Source organism: Astatotilapia calliptera, chromosome 14 (assembly GCF_964374335.1).
Source record: "Astatotilapia calliptera chromosome 14, fAstCal68.1, whole genome shotgun sequence".
NCBI classification, from domain to species: domain Eukaryota; kingdom Metazoa; phylum Chordata; class Actinopteri; order Cichliformes; family Cichlidae; genus Astatotilapia; species Astatotilapia calliptera.
This window is the reverse complement of record NC_137435.1, coordinates 32,695,883-32,714,247: the sequence shown is the minus strand read 5'-3', so window position 1 is coordinate 32,714,247 and position 18,365 is coordinate 32,695,883. Positions and strand designations below refer to the sequence as shown.

At 40.8% G+C, this 18,365-nt stretch overlaps 2 protein-coding genes across 5 annotated transcripts; both read right to left on the bottom strand.

Moving 5' to 3' along the window:
- Window positions 1–1,608: 1,608 nt before the first annotated feature.
- Window positions 1,609–11,337, bottom strand: sirt2 (sirtuin 2 (silent mating type information regulation 2, homolog) 2 (S. cerevisiae)). Of its 3 annotated transcripts, none has more exons than XM_080288556.1 (16): window positions 10,907–11,337; window positions 8,628–8,674; window positions 8,380–8,428; window positions 7,931–8,041; window positions 7,768–7,809; window positions 7,530–7,636; window positions 6,951–7,007; window positions 6,771–6,839; window positions 6,568–6,697; window positions 6,418–6,477; window positions 6,270–6,325; window positions 6,073–6,149; window positions 5,845–5,896; window positions 5,700–5,767; window positions 4,469–4,535; window positions 1,609–2,551 (listed from the first exon to the last, which is right to left on the bottom strand). In XM_080288556.1, coding segments are annotated over exons 3-16 (1,038 nt in total). In that variant the 5' UTR covers window positions 8,381–8,428; window positions 8,628–8,674; window positions 10,907–11,337; the 3' UTR covers window positions 1,609–2,410. The 3 variants fall into 3 exon arrangements, with proteins under 3 accessions (XP_080144682.1, XP_026048932.1, XP_026048931.1); XM_026193147.2 differs by lacking the exon at window positions 10,907–11,337 and adding an exon at window positions 9,025–10,079; XM_026193146.2 differs by lacking the exon at window positions 10,907–11,337 and adding an exon at window positions 8,830–9,000.
- A 94-nt stretch (window positions 11,338–11,431) lies between these two features.
- dmac2 (distal membrane arm assembly component 2) lies at window positions 11,432–16,764 on the bottom strand. Of its 2 annotated transcripts, none has more exons than XM_026192358.2 (6): window positions 16,616–16,764; window positions 16,055–16,245; window positions 15,861–15,941; window positions 13,867–14,006; window positions 13,606–13,768; window positions 11,432–12,222 (listed from the first exon to the last, which is right to left on the bottom strand). In XM_026192358.2, exons 1-6 carry the CDS (start codon window positions 16,631–16,633, stop codon window positions 12,051–12,053), a joined length of 765 nt encoding a protein of 254 aa, XP_026048143.1. In that variant the 5' UTR covers window positions 16,634–16,764; the 3' UTR covers window positions 11,432–12,050. The 2 variants fall into 2 exon arrangements, with proteins under 2 accessions (XP_026048143.1, XP_080144684.1); XM_080288558.1 differs by lacking the exon at window positions 16,616–16,764 and adding an exon at window positions 16,501–16,539.
- Window positions 16,765–18,365: the final 1,601 nt, after the last annotated feature.

The window sequence follows — 18,365 nt, the reverse complement described above, 5'->3', positions numbered from 1 at the left end:
TCGATAGCAACAGCTGTGGTTGCAAAAAGACTTTCAGTCCTGTAGAGGTGTGTGGTAAAACAGCGTTCTGACTTGACCTCTGTGAACACTTTATTGGTGAGTTTATGGGCTCAGTCGCTTGTTTTGTTGTCTTTGTCATACATTATTTAAAAATGTAGAATTATCTATGATCATAACATGGTAGCTACAGTCACCTTGTGTACTGTCTATGGCAGGGGTGTCAGATATTACGCCCTAAGCTGAAACATAAGACTTACACTTTTCATAGGTTTTACATCTTTGCCTCTTAGTGAAGAGGTCCCCCAGGACCATTCACACTACACCAATGTAGTTAACTACTATAGAAATTTGTTTTATTATTACAGGACAGTCTGGGCAATTATATATTAAGATATTCCAGGGATTAAATATGCCATTACACTTCTTTACACCGAGACTGAATGTGGCCTATACTGTAAAATGAGTTTGACATCCCTGGTCTATGATCTGCTTTGGCTCCTCCTCTTCCTTTAAACCCACCTTTCTTGTCATTGACTTCTTCGTGTAAACAGGAGGCTTAAGCAATATGAAGGTGGACCTTCGATGTTCACAGCCAACGCTGTGTGCCTGATGTGACCCTAATAAGCTCCTTTCTCTGACATCATACAGAGCCAGGAAAAAACTGTTAGAAAACACCCATCACTGTAGTAGTGAAAGAAACAGGGCAAGACCATATATTTCATGTTTATATAATGTGTGCACTTTTTTTAAAGTTTCTCAACAAGATTTTTTAATATTTTGAAGCATGACAAAATTAGGCACATGAGGCAGACTGTATCTTACCACGTTACCTAGGTTACTCTGTGTGGTGTATTTGGTGTAAATATAGTGTTTCTGAGCTCTCCTGTAAAATCTGTTTCCTTCTAATTAATCTAAGTTCATTCATTTGCTATAATGAAATGCCTGCAGAGCCTGCGAGAAGTTGGAAAATGTTGAAAAATAACAGCCTTTTTGGGGAAAACAGCATTCATTCTTATGCAGATTTATGCAGGTAGATGCTCCAAAAAACAATCTACACCATATGGGGTAGACTGAGGCTGCAGGGCTAAAGCGATATTTTCCTGTGTGACAAGGGCAGCAGTGGAGAGAGAGAAACCTCAAGGCCCTGGAAGGATGCTGTCATCAGGATGAAGTTTAGGAGATCCATTACACTGAGGTGTGATACATTGTTATAGCAGAACACATAATAAAGAAACAATATTAGCATTGATTGGTCTCATTGGTACCGGCGTACAAAGTTAAGCCACAAACATTCGCGACAGAAAGAGTCGTTCTAAAAATCTCACTTAATTCAAGAGTGCCACGGTAACGATTTAGGAATCACAGCAACTCAGGTATGAAGTATACAAAGCAGTGTTGCCGAGGTGAGGTGATGGTGTGTAAAAGTCACCAAGACCCAACATCTGCAGACCCCCCCTGGCTTTAACGTAAGCAGGAGCGTCATGGCAGTGGTTTCTGAGCAGCTCCTGTAGGTGTGTTGTGCATGTGGTCCTATACTTTGTCCATGTAGCATACATAACCACAGTGTAACCAACTCCTCTATGAAAGACTTAACAGAAGTGAAAATGATCAGCTTTGAAAAGGTAAAATTTATTGCAGGGGGTTGCACTGGTTCCTGTGACATTGTACAGATGTTAATGTTATTGCATCCACCCGAGTATTTTTAAACCCACAAATCAATTCATGATCACACAAGTTTACAATAAAACCAGATCTTCTCATGTCCCCCATGCCCCAAATCAACTTAGGTGTAGACTTTCTTTTGCATTTTTTACATTGCTTTTTTTTTTTTTAAACATCATTAAAAAAAATTAAACATGAGAGGAACATGAAAAACACAGTAAATTACAAATTGAGACATTTTAGAAGAGCCATGTGCCCAACTGCAGTCACCCATCAGGAAGTTAATTTTGTTAGTAGGAAAGTTATCAGCACAGCAGGTTTTGGCTTGAGGGAAATAACACAGCACCTAAAACAGCCCGCTTATCTTCACAGAAAAGATCATTTTTGATTAAACAAAATATCACATGTTCAATTGCTGGTTTGCATATTCGTCTGAGCCGCTGTGAAGTGCAATGGCGCCTATTTTAGAGACATTAACCACAACGCACATGGGCACGCTATGTGCTACTGCAATACAGATAAATGAACAATAGGTTCTGTTGCAACATAAAATCTGCCGAGCCACAGAGAAAGTGATAAACAGTTTAGACTGAGTTAAAAAAAAAAAAAAAAAAAAAAAATGCAAATGACTGATATAAACAGATGTCAGAAAGTCCACCACAGCCTCGCTTCCAGGTAACCCCCCGATGCCACTTCAATCTGTGACATCACCACAGGAGCTTCATTTAATCAGGGAGCTTTTTATTGGTTACTCCTCAGCTTTGGGTTCTGGTGGCGCTGATGCAGAGCTCGCCTTGGCTGTCGCTCCTTTGTTTTCACTGGCCTTCTCTTTTGCATCCTGACTGTCGATCTTGGCGTGCTCCTTCTTCACCAGCTCTTCCAGCTCTGCCTGGAGAGACGTAACAAACAAGAGCTTTAATGCAGCTGAGTCACTGAGATATGGAGCCCAAAGTGGTGGCAACAAGAAAAGCTACAAGACAAACAGCTCAAGCTTTTTTTTTTGTTTTGTTCTGCGACACCTCTTCCATCAGGAAAACCACAACTTCACAACGATCTACAATAGGCTACCTTGACACTAGGATGTTTTTGCTGCTCAAAAACAAACAAAATAAATAAGAGCAGTTAAAAATCTTTAGACACATTGATGATTTTGTTTAGGAAAAAAACAAAGTAATCAACACGTTGTGGGCTACATAATCGCACAAAAAATCTAAAGTTCAAAATTTAAATCCGATCAGCTCAGTAATGTTTATGGCCTCCACATGCATGTACACAACATTCTAAAGGCCTCATGAGATGGTGAATGATGTCCAACAGGGTCTCCCTGCTGCTGTTTGGCTGCTTCAGATGCACCGATAGGATGCCCCAAAGGTTCTCAGTTGGATTCAGTTTTGGGGCATGTGAGGACCAGTTAATGCCATCAATGCCAGCATCATCTAAGAACAGCCTATGCACTCTGGCCACATGAGCACGGCTACTGTGCACGGCGACCATGGCTCAGGGGGTTGGGAAGCGTATCTGTAACCGGAAGGTCGCCGGTTCGATCCCCGGGCTCTCTGTCCTGGTCGTTGTGTCCTTGGGCAAGACACTTTACCCTACCGCCTACTGGTGTTGGCCAGAGGGGCCGATGGCGCGATATGGCAGCCTCGCTTCTGTCAGTCTGCCCCAGGGCAGCTGTGGCTACAACTGTAGCTTGCCTCCACCAGTGTGTTAATGTGAGAGTGAATGAATAGTGGCATTGTAAAGCGCTTTGGGTGCCTTGAAAAGCGCTATATAAATCCAATCCATTATTATTATTACTGTCCTACACCAGGAGGAACACAGGATCTTCGCTGGCATAATGAAACTTTCATCTCAGTACCTAACAGTAGTAAGCACTGTTGGCTAACACTGTCTAAGGATATGCCTCCACAGAACATCATTGATCCTCTGCCAAGCTGGTCATATCACATATCATTCACCACAACGTCTCCAGACTCTTTCATGCCTGTCACATGTGATCCGTCTGATCCTGCTCTCATCTGCAAGGAAAATGGGTCACCACTAATATAAGACATCCCAGAGGTTCTCAGCTAGCAGGTCTGGAGTGACAGACCCACCACTTCCTCTCTTGCAAAGGTTAATCGAGCTGCATGGTGCTGCACTATCAGCAAAGGTCCCACTGAAGGACATGAGGCCCTCGTGCTACCCTAATGTAGTCTGATTCTGACAGTTGTGTTAAATATGTATGAGTATGCGCTCTTGTTCCTCCTCCCACAAAGAAGCAGACACTGACCCTCCTGCTAGGCCGGCTTCTACTGCTTCTACTGCCCTGTGCTGCGAGGCACAGCAAACATCTGTGTGACAGCACTTATGGCTGTGCCTATGAGCTGAACTATCTCTACAATCTGAATTGACTGCAGGCACTGTGTCATCCTAACAGCAGTGACAAGGACACCAGCAAAATGCAGAACTAGATCAAAAAAAGTTAACAGCCAAAAAAAGAAAAGGGAAAAAAAAAAAAAAAAAGGTAAGAAATGGTCCACACGCAAAAATTTTTTTTAGTGGTTGTCACCTCTACAGTACAACTGTTGTCACTCTCATTTGCACCAAAGCAGGTGAAATGGACTCACAGTGGTTTCTGCTTCCCAACCAGACAGACTGATACCCTGAAGTTAAAATTACCTTATGTTATATTTTGATGATCAAGTGTTCCCATCACTTTCTGAGCAGTGTTTACTTGTTTTAACCTTACACATGATAGGCCTAAAAACATAGCAAAAACATAACATAGGACAGCATCCTTGAAAGGGGACATGTAACTTACCTTCCATCCCAGAAGATCAGCTAGAGCCAAACATCCATCATCACAAGTACTAATGTGAGCTACATCTCTGGAGAGAGAGGCAAATAAATAGCAACGTGTTAGTGCAAAACAACTTTTTATTTCACTGACAACACCAGCACCGCTTATCTTTTACAGCATAAACTGAGCTGCAAATAAGGCAGCAATGGACACCTTACTGAAGAAAGCAGTTTAAAAATAACCATCATTTTAATTTATTTGCTTTTTGTTTGTTTTGGCACAAGATGCTAATAAATTAAACTCACTGCTTCCACTAAAGCTTTCTTGGTCATTTAAGGCAGCGGTCCCCAACCCCCGGGCCGGTACCAGTCTGTGAGGCGTTTAGTACCGGGCTGCAAGATTTGAGGCTCGGGTGTGAAATTGATGGTTTCAGGGTTTTTATTGTTAACTTGGTTTCCCTAGGTCTTTTCCCGTGTTGTAGTTGTGCGTCTTATTTTGAAAGAAATATTTACATGTTACCATAGCGACCAGAAAGCTAAGGGGCAGAGAGAAGGCTGTTAATCTCATGTTGTTGGCGGATTTTAGGAGGACGCTGCTAATAAAGTTACACAACTACACAGCGAATACGCGTTTATTATTATATTTACAAAATATCACAGTTTTTGTCTTGGTCGTGAAATCTTATTTTGTTGTATTTATCCGCAAAACCGCAGAGGCCGATCCGTGAAATTATTGTCTGACATTAAACCGGTCTGTGGCGCAAAAAAAGTTGGGGACCGCTGATTTAAAGGGAATCTGATAACTTTCGATGACTTTTCAGTTTCATAGAAACTTTTTAGCAAGTCAGATACTGAGCAACGTAGTTATAAATTAGTTCAATCATTAATGTAGTGAGTAGTATGAAAAAAATGTAGTATATTCAAAGTATCTACCAATTCCATTTGGGACAGATAGATAAGTCTTTGGTGCCCTCTGGTTGTAAAATGGTGGCCTGCGTGATGTGTGTTCATTACTCTGTGCATCAGTCTGAACTTACAGCATACATTTCACATAAAAATAACTAAATCATAAAACAAAAAACCTTTTCCTGAGTATCTGTTAAACTGTATTTGACACATATATTGTGCAGCTTAATGTAAAGGTACGGCTACAGTACACTGCACTCATTAAGATCTTTTGTTTATATTAGTTTGTAGTAAACGGCAAATGCAGAGTAAAGCTATGGAGAGGAGTAGCTGTGTCTCATTATCACCTGTAAGCCTTGTCTGAGTCAAAGTCCATCCCTTCGCCGAAACCAAACAAACTCATCATGGGCTTAACCTGCACAGAGACGCACATCAACACAAGCCTGCACAAAGAATCCAAGAAAGAAGGAAAAGGAAGTGGTGAGTGCTTACCTGCCCTGATTTCTCCATGTTAATGAGCAGTCTGGGGCAATTTTTTGAAACCCTAAATGAAAAAGAAACACACAAAATAAAGTTTTCACCAGATCTACATGAAATTATAAAATGTGGTTGAGTGCAAAAGCTCTCAAACAAACTCTCCTGCAGGTCTGTGGTCTACTACCACAATTACTGTGGCGGTCTCTGTGCTCAGACAGGAATGTGAAAGTTGAGCTGCAGTACCTGCTGACTAGACTCGCAAATGGTTGAACCTGAAGGGATGTCCCCATAACAATGAGAAGGTCGCAACGAGGAAAATCCTGAAAGGTTTACCAAAAAAAAAAAACAAACCCAAAAACAACGTTTACTGTTACTAAGTAGCTGCATCACATTTCCTCAAAATATGCCAGAATGTTCACAAGCCGCTGGTGTCCACTCACCATCTTCATTGAAGTGAAGAATCGGGCAGGTAGGTTCTCTCCAAAGAAGACAATATCTGTGTAAGAAAAAGCAGAAGAGAGAGACTTTCTAAAAGTCATGGTTGAAACTCAACATTACTAACATTTAAACAAATGAACATCTACTGACCTGGTTTAACCAAACTGCTGCACTTGTCACATTTGGGAATGTCGTCAGAAAAGATTTTCTCTACAAGACAGCAGGAGAAAGTTAAGATTCCAAGTGTCTCTTAATCAGACTAAAGCAACAATCCAAAGCAAGAAAACAAAAACACCACACCTTTCATCCACTCCAGGCTGTACTCTTTGCGGCAGCAGAAGCTGACACAGTGTGACGTGTAGAACGTCCCGTGAGCTTCGATTAGGTCGTCTCCTTCGAGCCCGGCTACTCGCTCCAGCGTGTCGATATTCTGAATGAACACAGGCGGGAATGTAAATGCAGCAATAGTGACTTCATTTGTGAAAAGCGAGTGTTCCTCCTACCTGTGTGTAGCAGCGTCTCAGGATGCCCTTGTCTTTCAACATCTTCATGAAATAGTGACAGATTGTTGGCTAAACACCCGCAAAGGTCCAACATGAGAGAATGAACACAGTGTGAGGCCATTTGTAGTTTTCTATATAACAACACATGTGACAAATAATCCGCAAGTGTGCGTGTTGTACCTTAAATTGTCCCGGGTAAAGCTCCCTTGCCAAGGCAAAGAATGGCTCTGGATGTTTCTGAAATACGAGACGGAGAAAAAGATAATTTTTTTTCTAAAATAACAATTTCAAAAAAGTTACAAGATAAATGTAGATGAGTTAAAGCCAAAGCCTTGAAGTTGACCTTTTATGTGTTTACTTACTTTATCCTGTTACAATGGTGCGTGTTCATACTAAACATGGCCAAAGCCATTCACAAGAAACATGGTTTAAAGGGAGGGCAAAGAAAGCTACAAGAGATATGTTTCAGATAGTGGATGATCTGAGGGGTTTATTTTGAGCTGTGAATCATGGGAACCTACTCTGGGAGAGTCCAAGAATAAAACAAATTGAGCTGAAAATGAACATAAAAAAGTAGTTTTTTGACTGAAATATGAGTTATGGTTTAATGTGTTGAATTCGAGGCCGACAGTAATTAATATGTTGTTTTTTGTGTCAATATTAGCGAATACAAAGTTGTTTAAGAAGTGAGTAATAAATGGGCAAAGTTTTATAGCCACTATCTCCCCTCAAGTATGTCCAAAACAATCTCTCACAAACCTTAAAGTAATCTATCTGGAAAATAGCCTCTGGGTAAGGCAAGTTGTATTTTTGCAGGTTTGCATACAGGCCAGTTTCTGGAGAGCGAAAATCTGGGATTCCAGCAGCTGTAGAGAGAAATGATGTTCAGTTACTCATTAAGAATAATAATGATTATTATAATAATAGTAATTAATAAAAGAGGTGATCTTTAAGCAGTTTAAGTGCTTATTCTGTGATATAAAAGAGAGATACTCACATGTGGATATTCCTGCTCCAACCATGCAGATGATGTTTTTACCTGCATGAAAGCAGAGAAGCTTGCGGCTCAATCAATAATAACTGCATTGTGGAAACAGGCTCGTAAGCGGTAAATCGATCCACTCCGGTGGGGGGCAGAGTGAAGGCGGGCAAAGACTCACATTTGCCGCTGTTTATGTATCGTGCCACTCCATCCAGAGTCAGCTCATCCAGGACTTTCTCAGCTGAACTGAGGCCCAGCGCGCTGGAGAAGAGGTTGCGCATGAAATCCACTGATGGGAACACAGGGAAAATCAGATAAAGGCAGAAATCGATACATTCAGCCAAGTCAAGAGGCAGCTCCTAGTCTGATAAAACATGTCTCAGCACAGCCACTGCATTAGCAGGAAAATGCAGAGGACACTGACACTGTTTAGTCACAAGTAGTAAAGTATATCTTGGGATTTAGCTACTAAGAAGTACATTATACTGCTGGGTTGGCACAATGGTCAAACTAACAGCAGAAATATATACAACTGGGAACCAGTCCAATCACTGGATGTAAGCAGTAAAGTAAGAGTGAAAATGAAAATACAGAAGTTATAAATCCCGTGTCTATGTGTTCACGTACTGTCTACGTCTCCTGCAGCCTCGTCTTCACTGCTGTCGTCGGATTGTTCCTGCATAGGAAACAATACTAACATTTACAAGCATATCACATTTATCTACACTGCACTGAAATATTGCTGAACAGCTTTATCACCTCTTCCTGTCTCAGACACTGACAAATGAGGGTTTTGTTTGGATTATGTCAATCTGACGGATTTAACCACACCTCGCTGCTAGCATTCACTGCTTCACACACACTACTATTCTCACCTCTGGTTCGGGAGTGACCTCCTCCTCTTTTTCTGATTTAGGAAGTTCTACAAATGTAAAAATAAAACAGCACGTCAAACTCACCGCACAGTTTCACGTAAAACGAATGCACCTAGCTTTGAAGCTAGCTACACTAGCACGCAGAAACAGCGACACATTCTCGAAGTTTAACCGAAATTTAACTATCATACATCCGTCCTACCTGACGAATCAGACATTTATCCGTCTGCTGAGGATCTTACACCACAAGGGTTCTGATGACAATCGATTTAAATGCCGAATTTTAAGAAGTTATGAGAGGTATCTAACACACAGCTAGCTGTTCTGTTGTTGTCCGTCACAAACGCGGTCCGTGCTTACTCTTTTGTTCAGCTTCACAAGAAAAGTCTGTTCCTACCTTCAGTTTGGGACTTTCGATAAGACTATTTGACTCCAGTTACTCCGAAACACTGCTCGGTGGTGTGGTTCCAACCAAAGCACCCACATCATGTGGCCAATGCTAATTTACAGTTTGATGTGTTTCACACAAGTTTCGACAGGTGGGTAGTGCTGTACCATGCTGCAAAGTTACGTATTGATGTAACACCAAGTAAAGACGCGGTCAGTATTGCCCATACCAATACCGATACTGAGACCTTTACTCCATAAAGCCAGCTTATGTAGCGGGAGCAGTGTGTTATGACTTGTGAGATGAATCATAATCAATTTCGAAATTCTGAACACATTTTAATGACCAATAAATCACTGTCATTTTTGCTTTCCACAATAATTAATGAACACAACAAAACACACCTTTCAACTTTTTATTTTGAAACTGTTTTTTTTTTCTTCTTTTAATGTAAATGTGGCTGTCTTTAAGGTTTTATTGATCAACTTCTGTTGTTTAAATGTGCTATTAGCTATAAAAAAAATGTTTAGTTTTTTTAATAATTAAAAAAATAAAATAAGATACCAAAGTCAAACATAAAGGCTCAGACATTTTTCAGAGTGCATTTTTGATGTTCTTCTTCTTCTTCTTCACTTCCAAAAATGCAGTGGACTACATACTGAACTTCGAGGACAGAAACAAAGTATCATCAATCCTGTCATGCTAGCATCTATCCAATGCCAATACCAGCATTTGGAAAGTTCTTAACTGCTGCTTCTTGGTTTTAACCCTAAAACAGCTTTAAAATTAATTTATATTATTATATAATTATGATATATTTTTGAATACAAAAATTGCCTCCAGGTAAATAATAATAATAATAATACATTTTGATATTTACTTACAGTCTATACCACAAAATACCTTTTCCCGCATTCCTTGGGTGATGTAATCATTTAGAGTGTAATTTCTCATCTCAGATCTCAGGCTGACAGATCACGTGCTCCTTTTTTCTTTCATATCAGATTTTGTTTTTTTGTTTTTTTTTACTTAATTCACCGTGAGTGTGATGTCCACTGGAGAATTTGTTTGAAATAAATAAATAAATAAATAAATAAATATATATATATATATATATACATATATATAATTATTATTCAAATTTTTAATGGTCACTGTTCGACTGGTCACTCCCATGGAAACACGAACAGACATCCCTTATCAGTGAATCTGATTTACTAACACACAATTTAAGGTCAGAAAACTGGCCATAAATGTGACAATTACTTTGCTCGCAAACTAAAACCTCAAACAATCCTCAGGGTAAGGAAGTTTCCACCCACAAATTACTAATTGAGGACCATTTCGACTTTCTCTTATTTATTTTCATGTCCCATGAAATAATTAGCTGCATTCCACAAATCATGTTCCACAAAATCCATTGGTTTACACTGAGCTCACCTACAAAGTGGACGACATTCAAATCCTCACAACCTGTGTGGATATTACAATAAACACAGCAGCCTTTTCTCCATATATTTTGTTTTATAAATTAATTTGTTTTGGTGTTGCTTCACAAAATAGCATTTTCAATACATGTGATAATAGGAAAAAGTGGCCAGTAGGTGTCAGTAGAAGGCTGCGGGTGTCAGATTGGTTCAAAACCTCATTTTAATTCTGGCACAACTCCTTCCAGCGTTTCAGTCTCTCACAAAGCCTCGCTGTGCCCATCACTACAGCTGATCCCAATACTTGATATTATATTAAATATCACCAAAAATGCATGTAGTCAGTAAACTGTTACTTAACATTTGAAATTATTATACATTTTGTACTTTAATATAGCTTCCAGTACTATCCAACATAACAAAATAAATGCTACCAAATGACTTGAGATGGTATATTTACATACAAAAGTAGCAGCAGTTTCTTCACCCACATTCACTCTTCTCTCATAGGTGTCTTCATCAGTCCATTGACACTGCTGCAGAACAAGGCTCACACTGGATTATGGGCTTTAGTTTCCTCACATAAGCTCCTGCAGTGCAGATTACAAATACATACAGACACGCTGTGATGTGTGACGACATCGCTTGCACTATCTTTAAAACATGTGACAAGAGTAAATGATAAATGGCCTGTATTTGTACAGCACTTTATTTAGTCCCTAAGGACCCCAAAGCGCTTTACACTACTGGTGATGGCAAGCTACATTGTAGCCACAGATGCCCTGGGGCGCACTGACAGAGGCAAGGCTGCTGGACACTGGCGCCACCGGGCCCTCTGACCACCACCAGTAGGCAACGGGTGAAGTGTCTTGCCCAAGGACACAACGACCGAGACTGTCCGAGCCAGTGCTCAAACCGGCAACCTTCCGGTTACAAGACGAACTGCCAACTCAGAGTTGGCAGTAAAGCTAACAATAATTGTCACACTCTTTATTCTTTGTCAGTCTTTATTATATTTACACTTATATTTACATTCAGCAACAATTGAGACAGAAACGGTTTAGGTGGCATATAAATTTACATCACATATGTGTACATACCTATAAACTGATTCTGGTTTAAAGCAACCCAGTTTGTTGGGTTTGTGATTGTTTAATCACATTTGACTTCATAAACTATAAGTCTGATATTGAGGTCAATGTGACAACCATGGTGACAATGTTGGCCCGAACAGCAGATCTGCAACCATCTGGCAACCAGTTATGAGAGAAAAATTTGCATTCCCTGACCAGTTGCAAATGGTTGCTGGAGGTTGATGGCAGACACTGAGAAAAATGATTTCCAAAATCCCAGTCATGCAGGCCTAAAGACCAGTCAGTGACCCCCGGCAACCACCTGTTTCTAAGGAAAAATGTGTATTCTGGGATTTGTGAACTGCTGCATAAGTCAGATATATTGGCTCTGCTAATTTTTTCTTGCTGTTGTATCTGCTGCCCTTCTCCATGCTGCATTTCTCTGATGTCTCACAGGCTGTATCGAGTGAGATGGCACATGAACAGACAGAAGAGATTGCCCGTTTCCTCTCTGATTTCCATCCCAATCCACATGCTACCTCTGTCTTTGCATTTGCTCCTCTTCTTCTTCTTCCACCTTCCTCAGATTGTGGTCGTAGCCATTAGCTGTGATCTGGCACTGTGGTAGCATTTCCTCCAGCAGGATGATGACCAGGCCGGGATTTGAAATCCCAGGTAGGGATGAGACATTCAGATGCTTCAGTCCCCTGCAGCAGGCAGAGACAGTAAAAGAAATAAAGAAGTACTTACAGTTTTTTCTGAATGCTTAAACCCTAACTGTGATTCCTGTAGCACAATCTTTAAAACTATTCAGACTTATAGCAAAACCACTCACTGAGTTTGCAAAACTAAAAGCACAAAAACTGCTTTGCACTCAGTTTGCAATTTTGTAACACACACTTTGCAAAACTGCAGGCACAATTCACTGCACAACACTCAATTACCAAATTTCCAACACACTCCTAGCAAAAGTATACACATGTATGGCTATCATTAACACTAATTTGCCAACTGTCTGGCACACTTTCACATGTGAAAACCTTTTTAGATAATTAGTTCACTTTGCAATCAGCCTAAGCACTATAATACAGGTAAGCTGTGTGTGCGGAGTACAATGGAGGGAGCAGAAAGAGTGAGAAGTAGAGGAGGCCGAGGAAGAGGACGTGGAGGTGAAGAAGTAGGATGAAGAGGACGACAAGGACAAGGAGGAGCAAGAGGAAGACGAGGAGGGGGGAGAGGAAGATGAGGAGGGGGGAGAGGAAGGGTAGGAAGAGTAAGAAATAGAATTGCTGATGACATCAGAGCTACAATAGTGGACCATGTCATCAACCGTGGAATGACCCTGAGGGTAGCTGGCCAACGGGTCCAGCCTAACTCGAGCCGCTACACTAGAGCAAGTACCATAAGGACATCTTGAAATGAGAATCGGTTAGTACAGTCACTTCGCACAAAGACTTGTAGCACTGCCATATGCCAATGAGAAACACACCAATACCATTGATGTAAAAATACTGAAATTGTTACTTTACAGAATTGCTAGATGACCAGATGCTGGGGCAGAGGAAGCATGTTCACTGCAGACCAAGTAACCCATATAGTCATTATGGCGATTGCAAATAATCCTATACTTGGAAATAAACACTTGTGTTTGTTTTGATGTGTTTGAATAAACACCAGTACTTGAAGTTTGGATCCCTCTATGCTTATGGATCTATGACAGAAGTATGAGCTCAAACTGACATAGCCTACCTTGTGCACAGGGAAGGCAAACGCCAGATGTGTTTTGTATTCATACCATCGGTGTGCAGTTGGCGCATTGTGTGCTTAGGAGATGATGGCTTGTGTGTACTGTTTGATACGGAAACACCATTTTTACGAAGGTGTGAAGAGTTAATCTAGCTGTGTTTGCTTTTGCAAGAGAACTACAATGTTTTGATTATTGGGTGACAGGTTTTCTTATTTGTGTGAAGAGTTTTGCAAAATTAGCCAATAGTTACAAAAAATGTGCTTAAGCAATCAGAAAAAACTGTATTATAACAAATATCACTAGTGATATTAACTAGTATTTTGATGCATTTTGGCTCATTTACTTGAGATTCCTGAGCGCAGCCAGGCCGCCTGTGGTGATGCGTGGACAATGTGAGATGTCTAGCTCCTCCAGAGAGTCCTGGAACAAATGGAGCCTGGCCAGGAACCAGTCGTCCACTTCAGGACAGCCTTTTAATTTTAGAGTCCGCAAAGATCGCTGCCTCTCTGTGGTGACATAAATCAGATCAGAAACTAGACTTGCTTGCTGAATATTAAAGAAATTAATTATCAGCAAGTGAAAAAATTAAGTTTGAACTCAGTACCCAAATTTTCCAGTCCTGTGTAGTTGATGATGGTATAACTCATGTCTGCTTCTTCTATAGGCGTGTTTTTGTGATTTAAGAAGTCCCAGCTGAATTTGCCCCTCTGGTTTGTACGAAACCACTCAGACTGGCCGACATACCTGAGAATCATGGATCACAGCAGCACAAAGACAAGAACTTAACTCAAACACTTCACACACACACGTATACACACACACACACACACACACACACACATATATATATATATACACACATATACATACATATATATATATACACATCCCCGAAACAGCAACAGCAAGAGAAAAGAAAAAACTAAAAAGTTTAAAAGTATCCAACTCTAGTGCTTTTGTCATGAGACTCATCTGCTCATCATCTTTATTCTTCAGCACAGCCTGAACTCTCTTGGTCAAGCTTTCTTCAGGAATAGTGCTCCAGGCTTCTTAAAAGTTCTTCTTTCGATGTTTTGCATTTTGTTCTGTTCTTTGTCTCACTGATCTGCTTAACTAATGTTGAGGTCTGGGCTCTGGAGAGGCCAATCCATAACACTATCAGTGTTTTACTGTGAGTTTTTACTGCATTGCCAGTGTTTTGGGATCATTCTTATGCTGAAAAATGAAGCTGTTGCCAATCAGACACTTTCAACATGGTATTGCATGTTGAATCAAAATCTGATGCAGCCAATCAGCTTTGACCCAACACCACTGGGAATGCAGCCACAAACCATGACAGAGCCTCCACTATGTTTTACTGTTGGCTGTAGACACTCACTGTGATCCCCATCTCACAGTGAAGATGTTTGTGTTCAATAATTTGAACCACAAATTTCAAATTTGGATTAATTACTCCATAAGAGCCTCGGGCTGTGGGTGGACAACAAACTGGACTGGTAATGCAACACTCAGCACCTGTATAAAAAAGCCCAAAGCCGACTGTACTTCCTCAGGAGGCTGAGGTCTTTTAACATCTGCAGGAAGCTCCTGAGGATGTTTTACCAGTCGGTGGTTGCTGGAGTACTTTTCTATGCTGTGGTGTGCTGGGGGAGCAGCACAGCAAAGAAGGACTCATCCAGGCTGGAGAAACTGATCAGGAAGGCTAGCTCTGTGGTCGGCATGAAGCTGGACACTCTGGTGACAGTGGCAGAGAAAAGGACACTAAAAAAACTGCTGGACATTATGAACAATGCTGGGCATCCTCTGCACACGGCCATAAACAATCAGAAGAGTCTGTTCAGTGACAGGTTGCTTCTCCCCAAGACAAGAACTAACAGACTTAAAAACTCCTTTGTCCCACACGCCATCAGACTGTTTAACTCCTCCCTGGAGGGGAGAGGGAGGGGAAACAGGAGGACAAAGGAGGGGGGAACAACTAAGCTGTAGTGCCTCTTCACCTCACTGTACAATACCTTGTGCAATACTTTTTGTAAATAGTCAACAGTGCAATAGACTCAATACTTGAAATGTGCAATTCACTTGTATTTTTATTTTTTATTCCTATTTATTCTATTTATCCCCTTTGTATATTTTATTTATATTTGTCTCTGTATTTATGTGTGTGTGTGTGTGTGTGTGTGTGTGTGTGTGTGTGTGTGTGTGTGTGTGTGTGTGTGTGTGTGTATATATATATAACAATTCTGTAACTGTAACTTCGGTCGTTGCTGTGCTTTTTTTGGAAGTCGAATTTCCCAGAGGAACCCACCCGAGGGATTAATAAAGTTCTATCTTATCTTATCTTATCTTATTACCAATGATATTCAGGCCAGCTGAGTAATTTGGCATATCTGAACCTTTTCTGTTTTTCTCCCTTCAATAAACTGTTTCTGTGCAAGAAATGTTTGCAACACGGTTCAAATTTCATCCTGGAACTATTTTTCAAGATTTCAAGAAAAAACTGACCATTATTAAACCTGAAAATGTTTGGTGGACAGTTATTAAATATGTAAACAATCCTTCTATAGCTACAGTGCAGGCACAAGGGAACAAGGCACTTACCTAAATCCTCCCTTCAGACTCAAGATGTAATACGCTGATGCTATGTCTGGCCCATAAAACCTTTGTGTGTAGCTATAGTAGCTGGAAGAAAGTAAAAGTAGCAGAAAAGTCAGTGATTTACACCAAACAACAGAGAGCAGCAGGAGCAGGAACAGGTGCATCATCATGTTACAAAGTCCCAAAATGAGTCCTACACATTTTTCTTTTGAAGCTGGCTCCTTTGTGCCTGATACCTCCACCTGAGGAGCATCTCTACATCATAGAAACGCTGGGTGAGGAACAGGAGGAGTCTCCTGTGCAGAGGAGGAGGAGATGCTGAGTTGGTGCTCCACTGTCGCCTAGCAACAACGAGGAGAACTGATCGCTGGCAACATCTGTGTAGATACTGTGCACAGAGACAGGAAATGGGATGGAGGATATGAACGGTGACTACTGTCAGGTTAAACCTAAGTAGAGAATCAATGACAGCACATGTCTGTTAACAGTGTGGTTTTTGTTTTCCATTCAGACACGGAGATTTTGCCATAATTACGTATCTTACAGTTAGGTTATGTAAAAACGTGTCTCACACAAATTCAACCACAGGTCTTTTCTAACATTAGCTAACGTTACTCTTATCGTATTTATATGGTTCAGCTACCTTGCAAAATCCTAACAACACCATGCGCTTTAAGCCTGCCGGGCCTGCCTTACGTACAACATGTAATTTAGTCAGCTTAATGCAGTAATAAGTCGAAATTTGAAGGGTAACTTACTGTCAAGGGGGCCGACATGTTGACGCCGCTCTACAGAAAGTCGGAAAGGACAAACCGCACGCTTCCGCTTCTTGCTGGTGTCAGTTTGTTGTTGTTTTTCGTGTTCACCGCAAGGTGTCGCTCAATCCACGTGTCTAGTCCAGATTAGAAGCTCCTGAGTGGAGTTCTTCCCTCATAAAGTCCAGACGGACTTACAACTAGGCAAATCGTGAGGCAGTGAGAAAAAAACATGGTCTAACAAGCATTCAATGTCTTTGATTACCAAATGTATATACATGACACTGTTATGAAAAGAGTACAATTTCAGTTTTATTTATATAGCGCTAAATAACAACAGTGCCTTAAGGCACTTTGTACTGCAAGGCCCCACAAAAATACAGAGAAAACCCCAACAGTTTAGACTGACCCCCTGTGAGCAAGCACTTGGCAACAGTGGAAAGGAAAAACTCTCTTTTAACAGGAAGAAACCACCAACAGAACCAGGCTCAGGGAGGGGTAGCCATCTGCTGAGACCGGTTGGGGGTGAGTTGAGAGAAGCAGGACAAAGAGAAGCTGTGGAAGAGATCCAGAGCTTAATAATAACTAATGATTAAACGATTGCTGTTTCAGCATGTTGTGAGTGAAAAAGAAACACTCAGGGCATCATGGAAAATCCCCAGCAACCTAGGCTTCAGGGTCACATGATCCAGCCCTAACTAACTATCTGCTTTATCAAAAAGGAACATTTTAAGCTCAACGAAAGTCACATTTGGAAGTGTTTTTGCCAGTGTGCTAACTCATTTTAAAGCACTGCTGTCTTATCTTCTTGTTATTAAGAACGATTCCTTCAAAATCGTTTTGAAACACCAGGAGCGTATAATTGAATTTGCATATGCACACTAAGCAGGTTACTGTCCCCCCATCCTGACATCAGAAAGAGCTGTCAACACGTTACACTCTTACGTTTATAACCAGGCAAACACAAAAGAGTGCAGAAGAGTATGATGCTTATATGTGCAGTGAACTAAATATTCAAGAATAACACACGCATTATTAGCGGGGATAGTGTTAATCCTGTTCCATCTTCACTCTGCTTTTCATGCAAGAACACAGCTGATGTGATGCTGCAATTCAAATTGAGTGTGTTTCTGTATCATTAAACACAACCTTTAAATCACTGCAGACTAAGGCTCTCAAAAAATAGTCCAAATTCAATTATACAATTAGATATCCAAAGAGAATACCACAGAGGTGTGGACTCGAGTCACATGACTTGGACTCGAGTCAGACTCGAGTCATTAATTTTATGACTTTAGACTTGACTTGAAAAAATGTTCTAAGACTTGTGACTTGACTTGGACTTTTACACCAATGACTTGGGACTTGAATTGGACTTGAACCTGTTTACTTGAAAAGACTTGATATTTTACCCCAAATATAAAATTTAACACGCATATTATATAGAGATTGAAAATGTGACGTCATTCACGGGTAGAACCGCAAAGGATTCTGGGAACTCGTGGCAAGAGGTACTAGCGCACACAGACTTTCAATTGAAATCAGTTATACAGCGATAAAAAGAAACACAAAAATGTCAAGAAGCTGTTGTATTATTAACTGCAATAGCCGGTCGCATGACAGCCACGGGAAGCCGACGGGTAAAGAGATCGGTTGTTATCGGATTACGTCGTTGAAGAGAAATTGTTCGAGCCATGTTTCCGAAGTAACAAAGACGCGACGGATGGCCTGGATCGCAGCCATTCAAAGACCA